Source organism: Aythya ferina (assembly GCF_964211825.1).
Source record: "Aythya ferina genome assembly, chromosome: 1".
Lineage (NCBI taxonomy): Eukaryota > Metazoa > Chordata > Aves > Anseriformes > Anatidae > Aythya > Aythya ferina.
The window spans coordinates 55851214-55870646 of record NC_140296.1 but is presented as its reverse complement, the minus strand read 5'-3'; the positions used below and the strand labels follow the sequence as shown (position 1 = coordinate 55870646).

General features: G+C 41.8%; 1 protein-coding gene across 2 annotated transcripts in view; it reads left to right on the top strand.

Moving 5' to 3' along the window:
* Positions 1 to 15875: 15875 nt before the first annotated feature.
* DOCK9 (dedicator of cytokinesis 9) overlaps positions 15876 to 19433 on the top strand; it is a 125972-nt gene continuing 122414 nt past the window's right edge. For both annotated transcript variants that reach the window (XM_084524207.1, XM_084524204.1), the window contains exon 1: positions 15876 to 16129. In XM_084524207.1, the coding sequence (XP_084380333.1) occupies positions 16016 to 16129 (114 nt within the window). In that variant the 5' untranslated portion in view covers positions 15876 to 16015. The remainder of the gene's footprint in view (positions 16130 to 19433) is intronic.

Here is a 19433-nt window from a genome sequence, read left to right as displayed (position 1 = left end):
TGTACTTCTATGTTCGGGGGGGAGTGAGAGCCTCAGCTGACAACGCCTCAGCTGTTACCTGCAACAAAACAACTTGTCCCACGAAGCCCTGGCTAAACTCATGCACTCTCAAATATGATAACAAAGAATTTCAAACACGGTTATTTTCATTTCTGTGACGTGTCCTTGGACTCTGTTGGATTGGCTGCTGACAGAGTCAAGGACCTGACAGGAGCCTGGTTGTGGGCTTTCTGGCTTTTTTTTTTCCTTCTCTTTTTACTATTTTAGTCACCTAATGGTGTCTGAGCTGCAAACCAAAGCAGATGTGATTATCTCAGCTGTCACCGGGACGGAAGTGGCATTGTAAATAGATAGGATCCAGAGCACATAGTACTTTAAAGATCCAATTGCAACACTTTGATATACAAACAGTGACAAATAGGAAACCACTGCAGTCTTTCAAGCATCAATGCAAAGCTTTCACAGGGACTATTGCCATTGTCAGCTATTTCATTCATACCTCTGAGTACACGGAGAGCCTGTTGCAAAAGCTCCTTCTGAAAGCTGCATGCTCAGCTTTAATGAGAAAAGGAAATGGTAGGCAGAAAATAAAGTAATTGAACTGCCACAGTTATGGCAACCCTGACATTCGATGGCAGCCCTAACAGCCGCTGAGTCAATGAGAACTGAGAAGTATATTATGGGTGCTGCAGGCTTTAAAAGGGAGAATGTTATTGAGAAGGGCAAGGTTAGAAAAACAACGCTTAAGCTAGAATTAGAGGGATAAGCAAAGACTCAGCTTGAAAGAAATTATGTTCACACAATTAAGCATGTACTTAACTGGAATTTTTACATGACTTAGCTTACACTTAAACAGTTTTCCAATACCAGCACTAGTTATTCTCATCACAGCAGGTGTTCTCTCAAATTCTGTGTTAACTACAGCATCCACTGTAGTTAAACCAATCTTTCCATGGAAAACAGCTCCTTTTACAAAATCCATCTACAAAATCCAGAACAACAACAACAAAAAACACATATTTTTGCCTATTATGTGTTTCTAGGTGACTGATAACTACAGCACATCATCTATAGGTAAAATACTACTTGAACGGTTAATTAATTTTACATTTCCAGATATATTTATTGTTAAGTCAACCCTGATTCTGCTAGTAATTCCAATAACCTAACTTTATATCTTTTTACAATTATTACTGTATTTTCCAGTACATTTTACTATATTTACTGTATTTTTAATCTCAAGAGGACTTTTCAGGGAGCGAGGTACTCCCTGACAACATATAAGAACTGACAACACTTTTAAGGTAGACTTTAGTAGCAATCAAATCACTGAATTTCCTAGATTTCTTTGAATATTGTATGATGATTGTATGATGTTTGATTTATTCATGTAATAACGTTTAGCAGGTTATTTTTATACATGATGCCCCACACTGTAGGCTTAAATCCTGCTAAGTCTTTGATGTATTTACTAGAAATAGGGATAAATCATTTTATTACAATTCCATTGAGAGCTAATCTGCAACAATCTTGAGCTGTATTATATAAACACCTAAGCTTCATTTTAAAAGTTGAAAAATTTAAATGTGTAATATACTTTGGAGCCTAACATTACTTAACTGTGCAAAATGTGTTAAAAATCCCCAGAATTCTATTAATGCAAATACTAAAATACTATTATAGGTAATTTTCCTTCCTTTTTTTTTTTTTAAAAAAAAAAAAAAAAAAAAAAAAAAAGTAAATGAAATACAGACAGCTGATCTAAGGAATCCCAAACAAAGACTACATGGAGATGGTGGTTTGTTCATGTATACTTCTGGCTATAAAACAGAAAAAGGTCTATTTTATTCTGCATCTCTGAATTAAAAGTATAATGAAAGATATTGGGAAACTACAGGCCTGTCAGCCTGACCTCAGTGCCAGGAAAGGTGATGGAAGAGGTCATCTTGAAGTCCTGCCTGACCAACCTCATCTTCTTTTATGACTGGGTGACCTACCTGGTGGATGAGGGAAAGGCTGTTGACGTAGTCTACCTAGACTTCAGCAAGGCCTTTGACACAGTCTCCCACAGGAGGACTGTAAGGAGGCTCAGGGGAGACCTCATTGCTCTCTGCAGCTACCTGAAAGGAAGTGTGGGGAGCTGGGGGTCAGCCTCTGCTCACAGGTAACCAGTGATAGGACCAGAGGGAATGGCCTCAAGGTGCACCAGGGGAGGTTCAGGTTGGCAATGAGGAGACATTTCTGCTCAGAAAGAGAGGTCAGGCACTGGGACGGGTTGCCCAGGGAGGTGGTGGAGTCACCATCCCTAGGAGTGTTCAAGGAAAGGCTGGATGTGGTGCTTGGGGACATAGTTTGGTGGGTGACATTGGTGGTAGGGGGATGGTTGGAGCAGGTGATCTTGGAGGTCTCTTCTAACCTTAATGATTCTATGATTCTATATCCCAAAGTGCCAAAGGAAATTACTAATTGAGGAAAGTTCAAGTCAGAATCCTGTTTGTCTTGCAAGAGTCACAGATTGCATACGTTGTAGTGACCTGATTGACATGGCTATACTGTCTATAAGAGGACAGCTTCACCTCCATGACCAACTAAACTTCAACCTTCTGGCAATAGCTAAGAGAACCGCAAAATGAAACACAGATGCTTTTGCATTGTGGAGACACAACTGCTGAAAACTCATTGAAAGATCATAAGCCTTTGAAGATTTCTAAGATTAATTTTGATTGTGTGGTGCAAACACATCTGATCAGTATCCTTGCTGAAGTTCCAGTGTTATACTTTTACCCTCCCTCAGTCTGCAACTTGAGAAAGAAGCAGGACAAAGGCAGAGAGGAAAGTTGGGTATCTAAAATATAGATACCTGTATTTACTGGCTGCACTGTGCTTCCTTTAGTGCTGATGGTCATTAAGAGACCCCTCCAGGAAGCAATCCCCTCATGCTAAGGCTGAAGTACACCAAACGATCTGCCCTCTTGTTGCTGCCCCTTGTCCCTGGGGGTACAACTTATTAGGGGTACACCTTGGGGTACATGTGGCAGTCACATACAACACCCAAGGCTGCTGGAAACCTGTGGCCTGCCAAGGCTGCAGAGATACATCTCCAGGACTCAGCATAAACAAACAACTGGATGCGTCATCTAACATAGCACCACCCAGCTACTGCCAAAGCCCAAATGGTCTCTGATTGTACTGACATTGTACGGTGTTTGAAGGGGCATGCAGTGGCCACGGAGGCTGGCAATGGCATGCCAGCACTGCAGCTTGCATGGAGAGCTGGTGGGTATGACACGTGTTGTTATAGAGCAGCACCAGCAGCGGTGCCTACCCCTGTCTTGAGGGAGCCGACTGCTATGTTTCAGCAAGTCCTCTGGCTGGTGGAACAAAATATTATGAAATATTCCTAATTTTTTTTTTACTGCTTGATGAATTTGCTCCTTTTTAAGCTCACATTTCTGAGTACTATGACCATTTACTTCACTTCACTGTATCTCTATGAAACCCAGTGCAATACGCTTTTTAAAAATGGACTAAATTCAGATTTTAAGTTCACTTTAGCAGCAAGTAGAATGTTTGGCTTGCAAAGCTTGCCTTTCAGTAGGCTGAATGTGTTTCCGTGCTAGGAGTTTCCAGGAAACTATTAGGTTACAATTACAAGAAGTCAAAACTGCTGCAGCAGAATTGTTAACTGGAAGTCAGAATTTCCTTTACACCATTCCTTTTATGCCTAGTCCTAACTGGCTATCACTTAGTGGGCTGGCTTAAATACTGTTTCTTTTCTTTTTTTTTGATACATTGTTTTGGCATGTGTGTGATTTTTTTTTTTCTTCCTGATCCTAAACTCCAGTTTTTTGTTCTCTGGTCTGTTTCTTTTACCTAATGCTGGATTATCTACTTAGAGCAGTGTTCCCTAAATCCTTCCAGGTTATCAGGCTCTCTTCTTTACATTTATTAGTGATATGCCCAATCTTTAAAACAGGTTACAGACAGTTTTTTATATTAATTTCCGGCTGGCTAATTACGTGGTCAATAATCCAAGAAGGAAAGTCTATAATAAGTACAATAAAAACAGTGCTTGCTCTAAGGAACAAAGTTGAAGCAGACTTTGCAAACTAAAGGAAGAGAAGGAAAGAACATGATGGGTGGATTCAATTGGAAGAAATACATGTTGGTGTTTTTTTTTTTCCTTTTATATTTTTTCCCCTAAAATAATAATGTAGACAATGAGAAACTATGAATGCAGATAACTAGAGCACAATGCAAAATCTGAAGAAAGAAATGGAAGCATGATTTAAGAAGGCTCGGAAAATAACGACTATAGGAATGACACTGCACAACATATGGTATCCCAAACAGATCTGTACTCCATAAACTCAGATGACCCCTGTTCTTAAAAATTAGGATGCAAGCAGATGACCCTGAGAAAGTGAGAAAGTGAGAAAGCACACAACTGGAATGCTGGCTGAGCCAGCAACAGAGACAGCGAACAGTTTGTTTGATCCTATCTGGCAGTTATTTGAACATAGATCTGAAAGCTGATAAGGACCAAAGACCTATTTGTCACCGCCCTACACGTTACAAAGTTCTTTGCAAAATAAATGCAAGGTTTGTTTAAAGCCAGAGCATTTGCATTTAGTGGGATTTTACTCCCTGTTATCATAGGATTGAGCAATTGCACTGGAAAATGGAAGCGAAACTTGCATCACAAGAAATGACACAGAAAGCTTTATATGTTTGCTTATACATATTTTATATGTACAATACAGAAATGATGTACATGTTTACACAGTTGTTTGTATAACAAACATAAGATTTACAGACAATTTGTCACTGCTGTAGCCCCTGGAATGCGTCAGTAAATCTGTGGCCCCGAATCTCCTTACAGCTGCTTGTATATTTGGAGTATAAGCCATGGTAGCTTCTGGAGGATTTATCAGTTTAGCAGACAGCTGTGACTGTGTTTAGGAGAGAACCTAAGGACAAAGTTCTCTAAAATAAAACTGTGCTTGGCTATTCCGTCTTCCGACAGATGAGATTTTTCTACGAAGAGCAAAGACTCTAAGTGGAAGAGACAGGACCTCCTGGAACGATCACCCCCACCCCATACCATTTCATGTCCCACAGGATGTGAGGGCTTCTTTCTTTGAATTTTTCTGGTCTAATGTAAAAAAAATTAAAAATACAATGGATGGATGAATGGATAGAATACATATTATTAGAAAAAATTCAAAACATTTCAGCAAACACACTTTTAACACACTTTTTTTCCATGGGAAAAGAACCATGTTAGTCACATTGTTGAGCAAGCTTCTCGAAGGCTCTTGGATGTTACAGTTGCTACAGATAACCCAATGCAAGGTGTAGCTTTCCAGCTATAGCTTGTGGACAGACAAAAACTTCCTTTTTTTTTTTTTTTTTTTTTTTAACAGCTTATTTTGTTTGCAGATGCAATTAAAATTGGGTTTGTTAAATGTAAGTAAGGACTGTTTGGTAGGCTTTGGAAGAGACAAGAGTGAAATATAAGAGATATAAATACTCTAGCAAGCAAGAACAGGTCTGAATGCAAACTTCATTTCCTTTTGTGACAGTATATATATATTTAAAACAATATAAATACACGCTAAACAGCACATCTGGAAAACCTAGGAAATCAAGTCTAAAATTACATTTTTCCTTTGGCTATGCAAAGGATGTTTGACAAATACTCGTGGACTTCCATTTGTCGTGTTTCATAGGAAAAACAAGCAACAGACAGTAGGCATCTTGAGCTGGTCTGCATCAATTCATGTGCAGGGCTCCTCTGACAAGACCACTGTGCTTAACAGCTGAGCAAATTCTAACTGCGCTTCTATGAAATGTGTGTTTTGTCATAACACTCACTAGTCACATTTGAGAGGTTTTAAATAATCATGTGAATAAACATTTTGATTAGGAGATGTTGGCTTTACGTAGTGTTGTGTCCAGTTATAAATGCAAAAGCCTGCTGTATAGTCCAGGACTGGTCATGAAATGTTTACTTTATTTCTTGGAAACATGTCTGACTTTAGTTCTGTATTATTCATAATAACTCCAGCATTCTGTTTTACAATTTTCTTATTTACACCACATCCACAAATTCACTCTTGCAGCTGTTCCTCATGTGATTATTTCTAGTAGTTTCATTGTGGTAACCCATGTGAATGAGGCTTATTGTTGTGGTATACCATCATAGTCTGCAAATATGCAAAAATTATAAAGGGACAGGAAACTTTCAAATCCTTTAAAAGATTTCTTTTGTTTCTGGGTATGTATTCTTTTTGGGGTTTGCATTTTGTTGGTTTTTAATTTATAGATTATCCTGCAGCTATTTAAGAAGAGCTTAAAAAAGTTTAACATCTGCTTCCACTGAATTGCTTTAAGTCAACTGAAGGACAGCAAATAGTTCAGATAACTGTCAGAGCTTTAGCCTGTATAAATTAGATTTTATGCAGCTAAGAAAAATTAAAAAAAATATTGTATAGATTGTTTTATCATTGTTTCATTTATGACAGTATAACTGTTATGATTATCTTACATGACAGCCAGATGAATTGGCAAGGAAGAAAGCATAGCTGCCATTGCAAGTCTATTATTTTGCCGTATATTTATACTGGGGTAACAAGTTCCTAAATACAGTACCACAACAGATAATGGACAAGTATGAGCTATATAAAAAAATCTGTTCTCCTCTTGTTCTTGTGAACAGCACATAGTGAAAACTGATCCCTTTTGCCAGCAAAGATCTCTGCTGCATCAGTTATTCTGCCATGGAGATAAGAGCTGTGAGCTTTTGGATTCGCATACGCTATAAACAATCACTGCTTGAACATTTCAGCTGAATACAGCTCACTTCATATGACTTATTTCTCAGCTCTTGCCTCGGAATTGCATAGAAACTGGCCTTGAAACGAGGAACATTTATCCAAATTATAAGTGTATCAAGAAGTTACCTACTCAGCGTGAAAGAAATGGAAGCTATGCCAAATTAAGTGAATGGACAGCCAAGTCTATAATGGAGGATTTGTAGTCCTAAAGACTATGAGTTACAGTGCCTGCAGGAGACCTTGTCAGTACCTTCATGCGTTAGGTGGATACCAGCCATCTTCTCACACTGTTCTTAAAGTGGGTGAAGAGTCATCAACATTAGCACTGCAAGAAATACATTACTGGTTTGTGTAGTAAGGAGGTAGTCTTGCAATAATGAATATTGTACTTGAATCCTGAAAAAGTAGCAGATTTTTTCTGCTGTTTCAATGGAAACATCTCTGATAACATCAAGAAAGACTCCTCTGAGTAGGGAGAGATGAGGGGCAGGCACTGAGCTCTGCTCTCTGGGGACAGCGACAGGACCCGAGGGAACGGCATGGAGCTAGGACAGGGGAGGGTCAGGCTGGGGGTTAGGGAAAGGGTCTGCATCCAGAGGGTGGTCAGGCACTGGGACAGGCTGCCCAGGACAGTGGTCACAGCACTGAGCCTGCTGGAGTTCAAGAAGCGTTTGGACAACGCTCTCAGATCCATGGGCTGATTTTTGAGTGGCCCTGTGCACAGCCAGGAGCTGGACTCAATGATCCTGTTAGGTTCCTAACAACTTGCAATATTTGATGATTCTATGACTATAGATAAGAAATCAAGGAATTGGCATATAGTCTGTTTTAGCTGGAAATCTCCAACACTACTGAGCAGGAATCATCTTCTAAAGGCTACAACAATGCTTACGCCAATAATAACAGAAAGATGTGTCCCTTGGTATCCACTTAAGCTGCTGGTGGTGGTCAGGATGTGATGTGAGGCCTCACTTAAAAGTGTGCAGTAGTTCAGACAGCAGTTCAATGAAAGCTATGAAAATAAATAAAAAATGAAAATTGCACAAGTTAAACTCTAAGTCATTTAAAAACCTGAGTAAATTAAATTGATACAAAACCCATTGCATCCATTTTTTACTTTTGTAAAATGTAGCCTCCATTACCTCAGTTTAACTCAAACCATTTAAATCAGTTCAGACAAATGTACGCAATCTAAAACAAATTCAGAGTACCTCCTTGGAAGTGCATCCATTTCTTACAGGTTTACAATCACGTTTGTTGTACACAGTCCTAAATATATGAAAAATAAGTGGAATTCTGCTTCCTTTACATGACTAACTCCCCAGAAGATGTTAGTAACATTCATTGGTAAGATCTTACTTTCCGATTATCCCCGAAGCTTGAATTAAACTGATTACTGAAAGAAGAGTCATAATTGTCTTATGAGTCAGTGGAAAAAAAAAAAAAAAAAAAAAAAAAAAAAGGAAATGAATGATTCTGTATCCTACTGAACTTGCCCAGGAGTTTATTTACACAGAACTATAATTACCCCAGTTGGAAGTTAGCCAGGGCATGAGAGTTAGCACCACCTCTGGTTGAGTTCGTGATCTCGAGGAACATGGGCCTGGCAAAGAGCTGGGTCAGGACCCTGACCCTCAGAAGAGCGAACTTCCAGCTGTTTGAAAACCTAGTGGATGAGATCCCCTGGGACACTCCTTAGGGACAGAGGAACTGATCAGAGCTGGCGACTCTTTAAGGACATTTTTCTTAGAGTGCAAGAGCTCCCCATCCCCGTGTGTAAGAAAGTGAGCAAGGAGACTGGGATGGCTGAGCAAGGACCTGCTGGTCAAACTGGGGCGCAAGAAGGAAATGCACAGGCAGTGGCAGCAGGGACACATGGCCTAGGAAGAGCACAGGGATGCAGTCCGGATGTGCAGGGACAGGATCAGGAAAGCCAAGGCACAGCTGGAACTGAGCTTGGCAAGGGGTGCAAAGAATAACAGGAAGGGATTGTATAGGTACAATGGCCTGAAGAGAAAGGCCAAGGAGAGTGAACCCCGTCTGATGGATGAGAAGGGTGAACTGGTAAGGACAGACATGGAGAAGGCTGAGGTACTCAGCAACTTCTCTGCCTCCTTCTTCACTGACATATTTGAAAAGTCCTGGCAGTCAGGCAAAGTCCCTGGTGACTGCAAAAAGGGAAACACCACTCCCCTTTTTAAAAAGGGTAGAAAAGAAAACCATTGGAGCTATAGACTGGTGAGCCTCACCTCTGTGCCTGGCAAGATTACAGAAAAGATCCTCCTGGAAGCAATGCCAAGGCACATGCAGGACAAGGAGGTGATCTGAGACAGCCAGCATGGCTTCACCAATGGCAAATTGTGCCTGACCAATCTAGTGGCCTATGATGGAGTGACTGCATCAGTTGACAAGGTAAGACTGACTGATATAATCTACCTGGACTTCTGTAAGACCTTTGACATGGTCCCACATGACATCCTGATCTCCAAATGGGAGAGAGACAGGTTTGAAGGGTGGACCATAACTTATCCAATGGATAAGGAGTTGGCTTGAAGGTCGCACCCAGAGAGAGGTGGTCAATGGCTCCATGTTCAGGTGGAGGCCAGTGATGAGTGGTGTCCCTCAGGGGTCTGTCCTGGGACTGGTGCTCCTTATCAATGACATAGGCAGTGGGATCGAGGGCACCCTATGCAAGTTTGCAGATGACACCAAGCTGAGTGGTACAGTCTATACAGCAGAAGGAAGGGATCCATCCAACGGGATGCAGACAAGCTTGAAAAGTGGTCCCATGTGAACTTAGTGAGGTTCAGTGCAAGGTCCTGCACCCGGGTTGGGGCAATCCCAAACCTGGGCACAGCCTGGGAGAAGACCTCACTGGGAGCAGCCCTGCAGGGAAGGACGTGGGGGTGCTGGTGGCCAAACAGCTCGCCACCAGCAGCAGTGTGTGCCTGCAGCCCAGCAGGCCGACTGCGTCCTGGGCTGCACCCCCAGAGGGGTGGCCAGCAGGGAGGGAGGGGATTGTGCCCCTCTGCTCTGCTCTGCTCTGCTCTGCTCTGCCCTGGGGAGGCCACACCTGGAGGGCTGCGTCCAGGCCTGGGGGCACAGCACAAGGAGGGCGTGGGGCTGTCAGAGCGGGGCCAGGGGAGGGCCACGAAGGTGGTCAGAGGGCTGGAGCACCTCTCCTGTGGAGACAGGCTGAAGGAGCTGGGGATGTTCCCATAAGAAGACTGGAGAGAGTTTACTGCAGTCTTTTAGTACTTCACAAGGCTTACAGAAAAGATGGAGAGCAACTTTTTAGTCAGGCAGATAATGATAGAGGTCAAGGGGAAACGCAACTAAAAGTGGGAAGATTTAGATTAGATGTTAGGAGGAAATTCTTTACTCTGAAGGTGGTGAGGGACTGGAACAGGTTGCCCCATCCCTGGAGGTGCTCAAGGCCAGGCTGGATGGGGCTTTGGGCAGCCTGGGCTGGTGGGAGGTGTCCCTGCCCACAGCTGGGGAGTTGGAACTGAGTGATCTTTAAGGTCCCTTCCAACCCAAACCATTCTGTGATTGATGCTATGATTCTGCTTTTAAGAAAAAAAGGCTATATTTATGCAGTGAATCAATGCAGAGAAAGATGTAGTTGTTTATATTAATCCTTCAATACTGCCACTGAACATTAAAAATATAATCGGAAAAATGAGCTTTTAAAACTGCATCTGAATGGGTTGAAACCCTGCAATGCATTTACTTCATTCTTCCTCAAGTTCCTATTGGCAGGACTGCAATAATTTAGTTTAAAACACCAATTTCTATTGAAATGGATAGCATCATTCCATGAAGCAGGTCATTCATATCATTTTAGGAACAGAAACGTGCTGCCAACACATCACTGAGAAACTTCCATTAATTCTTCCTGGCCTTCATGGCATGGTATACCCAGTTTTCCTGGTAAGGGATAACAGAATATTTTTGTTTTTCTGTTTTGCAACAGAGGCATCTCCCCCACATACGTGCTCTTTCTTGCTAATATAATCAAAGGAAACAACATCAAAGGCCGTTACAATGCATCTGCTCACTGGAAATACAAATTTCCTCTTACCCTAAACAGCTGGTTCAGGTATTTGAAATTAAGATGAATTAAAGACTTTGTAGACCTGGGGACACCATCTGATTAAAAAATGATGCATTCTTAAGAGTGGCTATTTTGGTTTCATGGGGTATATCAGTACTGCATAATCAAAGTAATTTCTAAATGGATGTGTTTGTACATTTCTGTATACAAACTTCAGTATGCTGCTATATTCAGCTAAAAAAGAAAATAATATATAAATAAAAAAGAACTAAACGTTGTTATTCAGAACTATTTGTATGAGCTGCTTGCATAGCATTTGGGAAGGACAGATTAGCTGTATCTGGAAGAAAGTCAGTCTTAGCCAGATGCAGAAAAACCACTCCATTATGCCTTTTGGGCACTGGGAGAATATTAAAAAGAAGCTCAAATGAACCTACTTCAGCACATCGTTGAATGGGTTACTATGTTTGAAGATGTTAAGAAAGCCATCCATCAGCAGTATTGTTTCACTTTAATTTTACGAGTATACAGAACTAGTAGCTCATTTTAAATCAAAATGCTGAAAAACACTATCAAAGTGTAGCTTTTCATGCTTCTGCCTTTTAGAGCACAGAAAGGAATGCATTTTAAGAGCCAGCTTTTAGTTGCTGATTATCTGTAAAACGCCCAGAGTGTCTGTGTACCTAATGTTTAGTGAGTACTCCCTTACCTCCTCTATTCTTTTCGCACTTTGCCCACATCATTTGTTATGATTTTGTGGCCATTAGCTTGTCAGCTCTTTTCTTTTCTTAATTGAATGGATTTGAAGACCAGAAAGGCCATTATGATCTTCTAGCACGACCTCCATGGCAGTATAAGCCAAGAAATTTTATAAAGAGAACTTTGCTTTGAGTCCATAATTTGAGGAATGACTAAGAGCCCAGGATTTAGAAAAGATGCTGAATCTTAATTTAGAATTTGGGAGACAGAGTGGGGTGGGTCTTTAGTCATATTATACCAAACAACTCTTCTTGCAGCTAAAAGAAAAAGGATCTTACGCTTATGCCAAATTAGTATAATTTCACCTGCCAGTTACTGGTTCTCACTGTCATTTCATCTGACAGATTAAAAAGCCTTTTAATATTCAAAAATCTTCTTGCCTTGCAAATCCTAGCACACTATGATCTAGCTTTTGTGTAAGCTAAACAGATGCTTCTTCAGTCTCTCACTGCCAGGCAGATTTTCTTGGCTTTTCCAATTTGTCAATTATTTGTGCTGGAATGTGGTACCACTAGTTCAGAAATAGCTCTATGAATGCCATATATAACAGCGTTACTACAGTTTCATCATATTCCTCTGCTTCTATACTTCCAGATTTGTACCATAAGCACAAATCTTTTTGAGCTGTTCATAACCACACTACAATATCTTTATAATTTGACCTAAAATATTCTTTGTACTTAGATGCCTTTCCACTCATTTGCATTAAAATAAACAGTTTAGTAAGACCATTTTCCCTCAAAAAAGAAGGCTGTGCTTCAAAAGTAACATCTCCCAATACATATTTACTGCTCTATCCATGTTATTACATTTACAAACTTCTAGTAGGGATTATTTTAAGTTTTCTTTAAATAAGCTAACGTTGACTGATTGATTCATTACAACCAATGAATGATTGGAATGAGGACTGTAACAAAATCAAAGCCTTGCTGTATTTTGTTAAACTGGTCTCCATACAATGATGATTTTCAAGATATAATTACTTTTGAGATCTACTGGCTATTTTTTTTTTTTTAATTCAGATGAATAATTGTTGCAGATTTTTTATTTTTAATACTTCTATAATTTTATAATGTCTTCATGGCTGTTCAAAATCTATACAGTTACTTTGCTAGGCAAAATGCTGACCCCAGTAAGCAATAGGCCTAAATTCCAGTAAATCCAGTTCAACAATTAGACACTCAACAATTCTTTAATTCTTACATGTGATTCCTATGCTTGACTTTCCATGATTTTGCCAAAGATTCCCATCATGTGACTTTAGCTCTAATAACCTCTTGCTTTACATTTCTATTGGGCACAAAATCAGTTTCTTGCTTCCTTTTCTGGATCTAACAGATAGGTTGATTTTCAGTTTGAATGACTCAGAATCCTGGAGCCAATACTTGTAAAATTATTGGACATGACTTAATTGGTCCTGAAAGTTTAATTTTTTTTACCTTTATCTGTTGCTATTTAGCATTCTTCCTAGGTAATGATTGAATAAGAGATGTGCAATTAGATCCATAAAGCATTACTACATTACCCAGCTTTCTATTAAGCAAAGAAAATAAATGCTTTTGTAAATTAGCATTGCTACTGAAAATTGTAATATTTCAAAGCAGTAGGGAAAGTATGCCACTGTTAGGATTTTTTCTTTCTGACATTTAACAAAAATATTTCCTTTGTCCATTTGGCAATGAACCAACACTTCATTCATGTATTTAGCTTCTAATATTCACTCTCATTGCTTCCCAAATGCTAACTTATAACTTCTCTTTGTGAGTTTCACATCTTTCTGTGTGCTTTAAACATATTTTAATTGTTGCTTTCATTTTCTTTATACATATTTTAATCGTTGCTTTCATTTTCTATCTTCAACTAAATGCATTCAGCTGAAAAAAAAATGAAACAAAAAACAAAACAAAACCCCACAACTTTGATGACTGTGGTAATGTCATATTTTGGGTATCCTGTGTGGTGTTCCTAAATAATCTACCATATTTGATTTATTTTTCCCATCTATCCCCACTTATACAGGTATCATTCAGAGTTTTCTTCAGATTTGGAAAACTGACCCTTTTCTAGCAAAGCTGCACAATATATATAGGAAATATACACTAAAAAGTAGTGGTTGAATTGTGCCATTTTATATCTAAGCAGCCATGAATTCAGTAGATGAGTCATCTTTCTTGTCAGAATTGGGGCTAACATAAGAGTGCTTTGACAATAACATATTTTATTTTAGAAAATGGTCATCTATTATTTAGACAAAATCTCAGGCATGTTTACTTGTGGAACTTTGAAATCTAGACATATCCCAGAGATTGAGGCAAAAAATAAAACCCGACGATCCTAAGATAGCTCATTCTAGTTACTCCAGCTAAATGTTTACATAGCTGCTCATCCAGTTCTGCGTTCAGATAATCTGTCTCAGCAGTATCCAATTTTCTGATTTATCAGCTTAAACATTGACTCATAAACCTAACAGGTCTCGGATTTGTGCAGTCAGGCACTCGAAGACAATTAAGAAGGTATCTTTAACGTGCCTGACTAGTCTCCTTCTGTGTGCTTTGTGTGTTAAAGGTGTAAACATTGTTAGGGACACTCGAGTTGTGGCAGACACCCTACTAAAAAATCAGAGCTCATGCATTTGAATAAATGAGTCTTAGATACAGGTCTGCGAAGAAACCACGGAAAGACCCTTCACTGACAAAAACTCCCTCTATGGAAGCTGTGCAGTTGTGTACTTGGACTTTTTATCCTTCATCTTTCTGAAGGAATTGCCTCAGTTGTTTGAAGCCTTATTATCATCGTGGATGTATCTGTGAAGCATCCAGAAGAGCAGGCCCTTTCTGCGGCAGCCATTTCTTCTGCACGTAGCATCAGGTTGCCCAGGGAGGTGGTGGGGTCACCATCCCTGGGGGTGTTCAAGGAGAGGTTGGACGTGGTGCTTGGGGACATGGCTTAGTGGGTGACACTGGTGGTAGGGGGATGGTTGGATCAGATGGTCTTGTAGGGCTTTTCCAACCCTAATGGTTGGATGATTGGATACAACCACGCCATTAGTTTTTTTTTGCCACCTGAAGTCCTCCCCTACCTCATCTACTCCATTCACTCTTGTTTTTTCTGTTAGTAGTAGGCTATTTAGTTTAACCTAGAAATGAATTGTACAGTATATTAGAATATCACAATATAAGGGCGTGCTGGGCTTAGTGGCATCCAACCCTCCCTGCACTGAAACGTTTTATTGGGGCGCTTGGTGCATGCTCTGGCCAGCCTGTCATGAGGGACTCAGCAGTTTAGAAGGGCTTTTTCTGAAGAGTTTTTCGAAGTTTTTAATTTATTTATTTATTGTATGTTTTTTTTTTTTTTGGTAGTTTTTTTTTTTTGATTTTTTTTTATTATTGTTATTTTTGGTAGGGTTTTTCCCTTTTTTTTTTTTTTTGGTAGGGTTTTTTTTTGAATGCTTTTTTATTATTATTACTGTTATTTTTGGTAGGGTTTTTCCCAATTTTTTTTTTTTTTTGGTAGGGTATTTTTCAAAGTTTTATTTTTTTTGCAGGTTTTTTTTTTCGAAGGGTATTTCCCAGCTCTGAGCAGCTAAGCGGGGCAGCTTATAAGTGGGATATATATATATATATATCCCACTTATCCCACTCCTCCACTAAACCATATATATATATGGGTTAGTGGAGGAGTGCTTAGTGTTAGGTCAGAGGTTGGGCTGGGAGATCTTGGAGGTCTCTTGCAACCTAGATGATTCTGTGACACACACACACAGTCATATATATATATGTATATATATATATGATGTATATGTATATATATGATGTATATATGCGCTTTTTGGGATAACGCAGCGGAGCAGGGCAGTATCACGGCGGCTCCGCCCTGCCAGGCCCGGCCCCGCTGCGGCCGTTGCGCAGCTCGGGGCAGCCCGGTAGGGGCGGGGCCCCTCGGGCGAGCAAGCGGGCGGCGACTTCCGCCTGCCGCTAGCCCCGCCCCTTTCTCCGCGCTGAGCCAATGAGGGCGGCGAGCGGCGGCCGGGCAGGTAGCGGCGCGCCCAATGGGCGAGCGGCTGGGGGAACAGGTGGGGGCGGGGCTTCGGCGGGCGGAGAGGGCAGAGCGAGGAGGAGGAGGAGGGGGAGGGGGAGGAGGAGGAGGAGGAGGGGCGGGGCGGGGCGTGACGAGGCGGAGGGGGCGGGGCTACCTGACAGGAGCCCGCGGCGGGGCTCGCGCCGCCAACGGCCGCCCGCAGCCAACGGCCGCCGCCAACGGCCGGGCCCTGAGGGGAGCGGGGCCGGCACCGGGAGCGGCTCCGGGAGCGGCTCCGGCTCCGTCACGGCCACCGGCAGCGGGAGCGGCAGCGGCCGCAGCCATGGCGCTGGTGGCGCCGGAGACTCGGAAGTTCACGCGGGCGCTGAGCAAGCCGGGCACGGCGGCCGAGCTGCGGCAGAGCGTGTCCGAGGTGGTGCGCGGCTCCGTGCTGCTGGTGAGTGCCGGCGGTGGGTGGCCCCTCAGGGGGTGTGGGCTCAGCCCGCGGCTGAGGGGACGCCTCGGAAGCGGGGGGATCCTCCCAATGCTCATGCAGGGCATCAGCACGCAGCCTGGGTCCCCGCAGGAGCGCTTTAACACCTTATTTCTTCCTGCGTTGCCCGTGCTGGTTGTGCTTCCCCGCCCGCAGTCTCCCCGTTCACGATTTCGCTGCGTTAATTCGGCTTCTGGCGGTGAATCAGCCCCGAGGTGTCTGAGGCAGCCGGGACCAGCCCGGAGAGGTGCGGATTCTTGGCCCGGCCGCGCTCAGGTGACGACATCTTAAACAGCCTGGGCAAGGTTTTCCTCAGAGCTTCCCTCCTGGGGCTCTTCTGCCGTGGGGCTTGGTTATCCCCGAGGGGGATCTTTCAGGAAGCTCTTAGCCCTGTGGGAGCACAGAGATTCCGGCACTGGGCTTCCCAACAGTGGAAGCTGCTCCGGGTTGTTTGCTTTTCGCTCCTGTTAATGCTAAGCGTGGCCTTCTCCAACTTTTCTTGTACCGCCTGGGAGAGCACAGTTTGTTGTGTCACAGCTACGTGTGAGAGTAGTAAATGCTGTAGCTGTAACTCAGAGGCATGACTTTCTTTAATCAACTGGTAGCTCTAAAGAGAAATTACCCTTTATTTGACTGTGGTTTGAGGAACATATAATACAAGTTCTCAGATGAATAGCTCGGGGTCCACCTGCGTAATGACAGCTTTCCACGAGACACCAGCACAAGTAAGTGCAGCAAGCATCTAGTACACTTTAATGCTTCTCCAGGGATGAAGTTTCTTCCTGGAAAGAGTGGGAGACTTAGGGATTGTCATGATGCAGGTAATTTCTTTTTTCTGTAGTAATCAGCAATCCTTGTCCCCAGCCCCCAACACATCCCCATTCATTGGAAGTATTTTCCTCAGTGCACTTATAACTGGTGTCATTGAGATGAGGTGGAAACTCTTTTACTGATTCTTTAATTCATTCATGTTGATCAAACGCATGCGGTGGTGTTATTCATTAATATCCGAGGTATTTTTGCCCCAACAGCACGTTCTGCAGAATTCTAAGGAGGTGAAAGAAGTGATGGTGTTACGTGGAGTACTGGCTCAATGTTGTCCTGTAGAAGGCCCTTCCTCACTCTTTTCGAAAGCAAAAATAATGACTTGGGGTCAGGGCAGGTTAGCGATCCTTTTCTGTTAGCTTGCTGCACAGAGCAGAGTCCTCATCTCTCTCCTGTATGGTTTTGTGCTGGAGCTGGAGCTCACCTTCCCGTGCCAGCAATATTTTGCCCCTGCTGTTATGTCCTTCCTACTATCACAAGTACTGTTTACTTTATCACTGAACTCCTCTGTTCCTCCTCGCACGCTGTTTAAATCATGTAATAAAAGTCTAGTGATGCCAGATGTTCCTCTCTTTACGAGTTCACTTTTTCCTCCTTTAAATTTGCTGTAACTTTTCATCGAGCATTGTGACATTTGGAATGAAATTGTGTTACTACTATTTTTTTAAGAGGAGGAGTTTAGGTGGGATACTATTTTTCTTTGCTCTAAAAGAATTTTATAAAGTATTTACTTCTCTCTTTGGCAAGTTGGCTGGCTCCTGAGCTGCTGAATTCTCTGGGCTCTGTTACCAGAAAAGTTTCTTGCACTGTTACAGTGAACAGAGCATTCCTACCACAATATTAAAGTAGTTGTAGTATTGCTCTGTATTGCTTGCTGTGAAGAAGACAATTTTTTTTCCCCCTAAGCTGCCTCTAAAAGCTCTTTGATAGGGCACTGCCCTCCCCCTGGATTTTTTTTTTTTGGACTGGGTTGTCAACAAAATGCCTTGCTTATAACATTGTTCAGCACTGGTAACTGATGTGATCTTACTGTCAGCACTTGTTCATCGCTGAAGCTTTCCAATACTGACAAAACGCTGAACCTATTTTCCATTGACTGGGCTTGCTGTCTAGAATCAGGAGGTAGGAAAGAATGAATTCAGGCTAGCACTTCTTGCTAGATAATCTGTCCAGATGTGTGCAGCCACAGAGTGCTTCTGATGCCCCTGCAGCAGAATCTGCTGAGAAGGGATGCAAAATCATCCATGCAGCAGGAGACAGGAGTGAACTGCTAATACCTATAAGCTTCTATATATTTTCTAACCTTTATTTTAGCTGCTGTTTAACAGTTCCATATGTTTGTGCCTTAAACAATACAGCCAGTCTTGCACTATTCAAAAAAAAGAGCATCTCTCGTGTCTAAATGAGGCTTATTAGGCAGTGTTTCTGAAACATGCTTATCGTCTCTTCTGAGTAAACGTGCCTAGCATCATACTCATGAAAGGGGATTAAAAATAGCACGTCGGTAGGACAGCGTGCCATATCTGAAATTTTCAGATTGCTCTTAATCGGAGCTAAAAATAAGAGATTTTCAGGCAAGCGATAGACTAAATAGCTTGGTTGAAGAGTTAGCAGGTGTGGCTAGCCAAGCTAACTTTGACTGCAGAACTAAGTGAGCTATCTTGTCAACTTTTAGGAGCTCATGCACTCGTGCCGTTCGATTTAGTTTGCAGGACCAACAGGTACAGCTGGCAGAGCTGAAAACATTATTTGGCAACCAGTTTCTCACTGCAGGATATGGCACATCAGGTATATCTTCATAGTTTGCATTCAGGTTTTGCTTTTTTCTGCATGGCAGTAGCATCCTTGCTGAATTTGGTTTTCTTGTGCGTTGTCATTATTTTGTCTTTGGACTAGCCATGTGACTTATTGCTGGTTCCTCTGGCCTCACAAATACCTCTGTCTGGAGAGGAAGACTGCAGGGATAGCAAGTCTGCCTCTTAAACCAGAAATCTTAGCAAGATTCAATGCAATTTCAGCGTTATGTGCAACTGAAAGCGACATGTTTAAAACATGGTGGATTAACCAAAACACGTCCTATACGGATCAGTAGGACCAGAGGGGTGGCATGTGGTGTCTTGTTCAATGATGTGGTAATGATGAATTATCTCAGTGACAAAATGATGTGTTCTACCCCATGCTAAATTAAGCTTACGCTTAAGGATGGATAAATAAGAAATTAAAAGAATGTCGACCCGAATTGGCTGCTCTTTTGCCTAGTTGTCAATAAAATGCCCGTATTGTGTATGCAGATAACTAAAAGGTTTACATATCCCAAATAACTTTGCAAAAGTTGTTTCCCCTATATAAAAATCAGTGTTGCATAGAAGAAACGGGAGATATGGGAGAACAGTAAGAAATCTGTATGATTCCCAGATTATCCTTTGAAGTTCTCCTTTTTGAT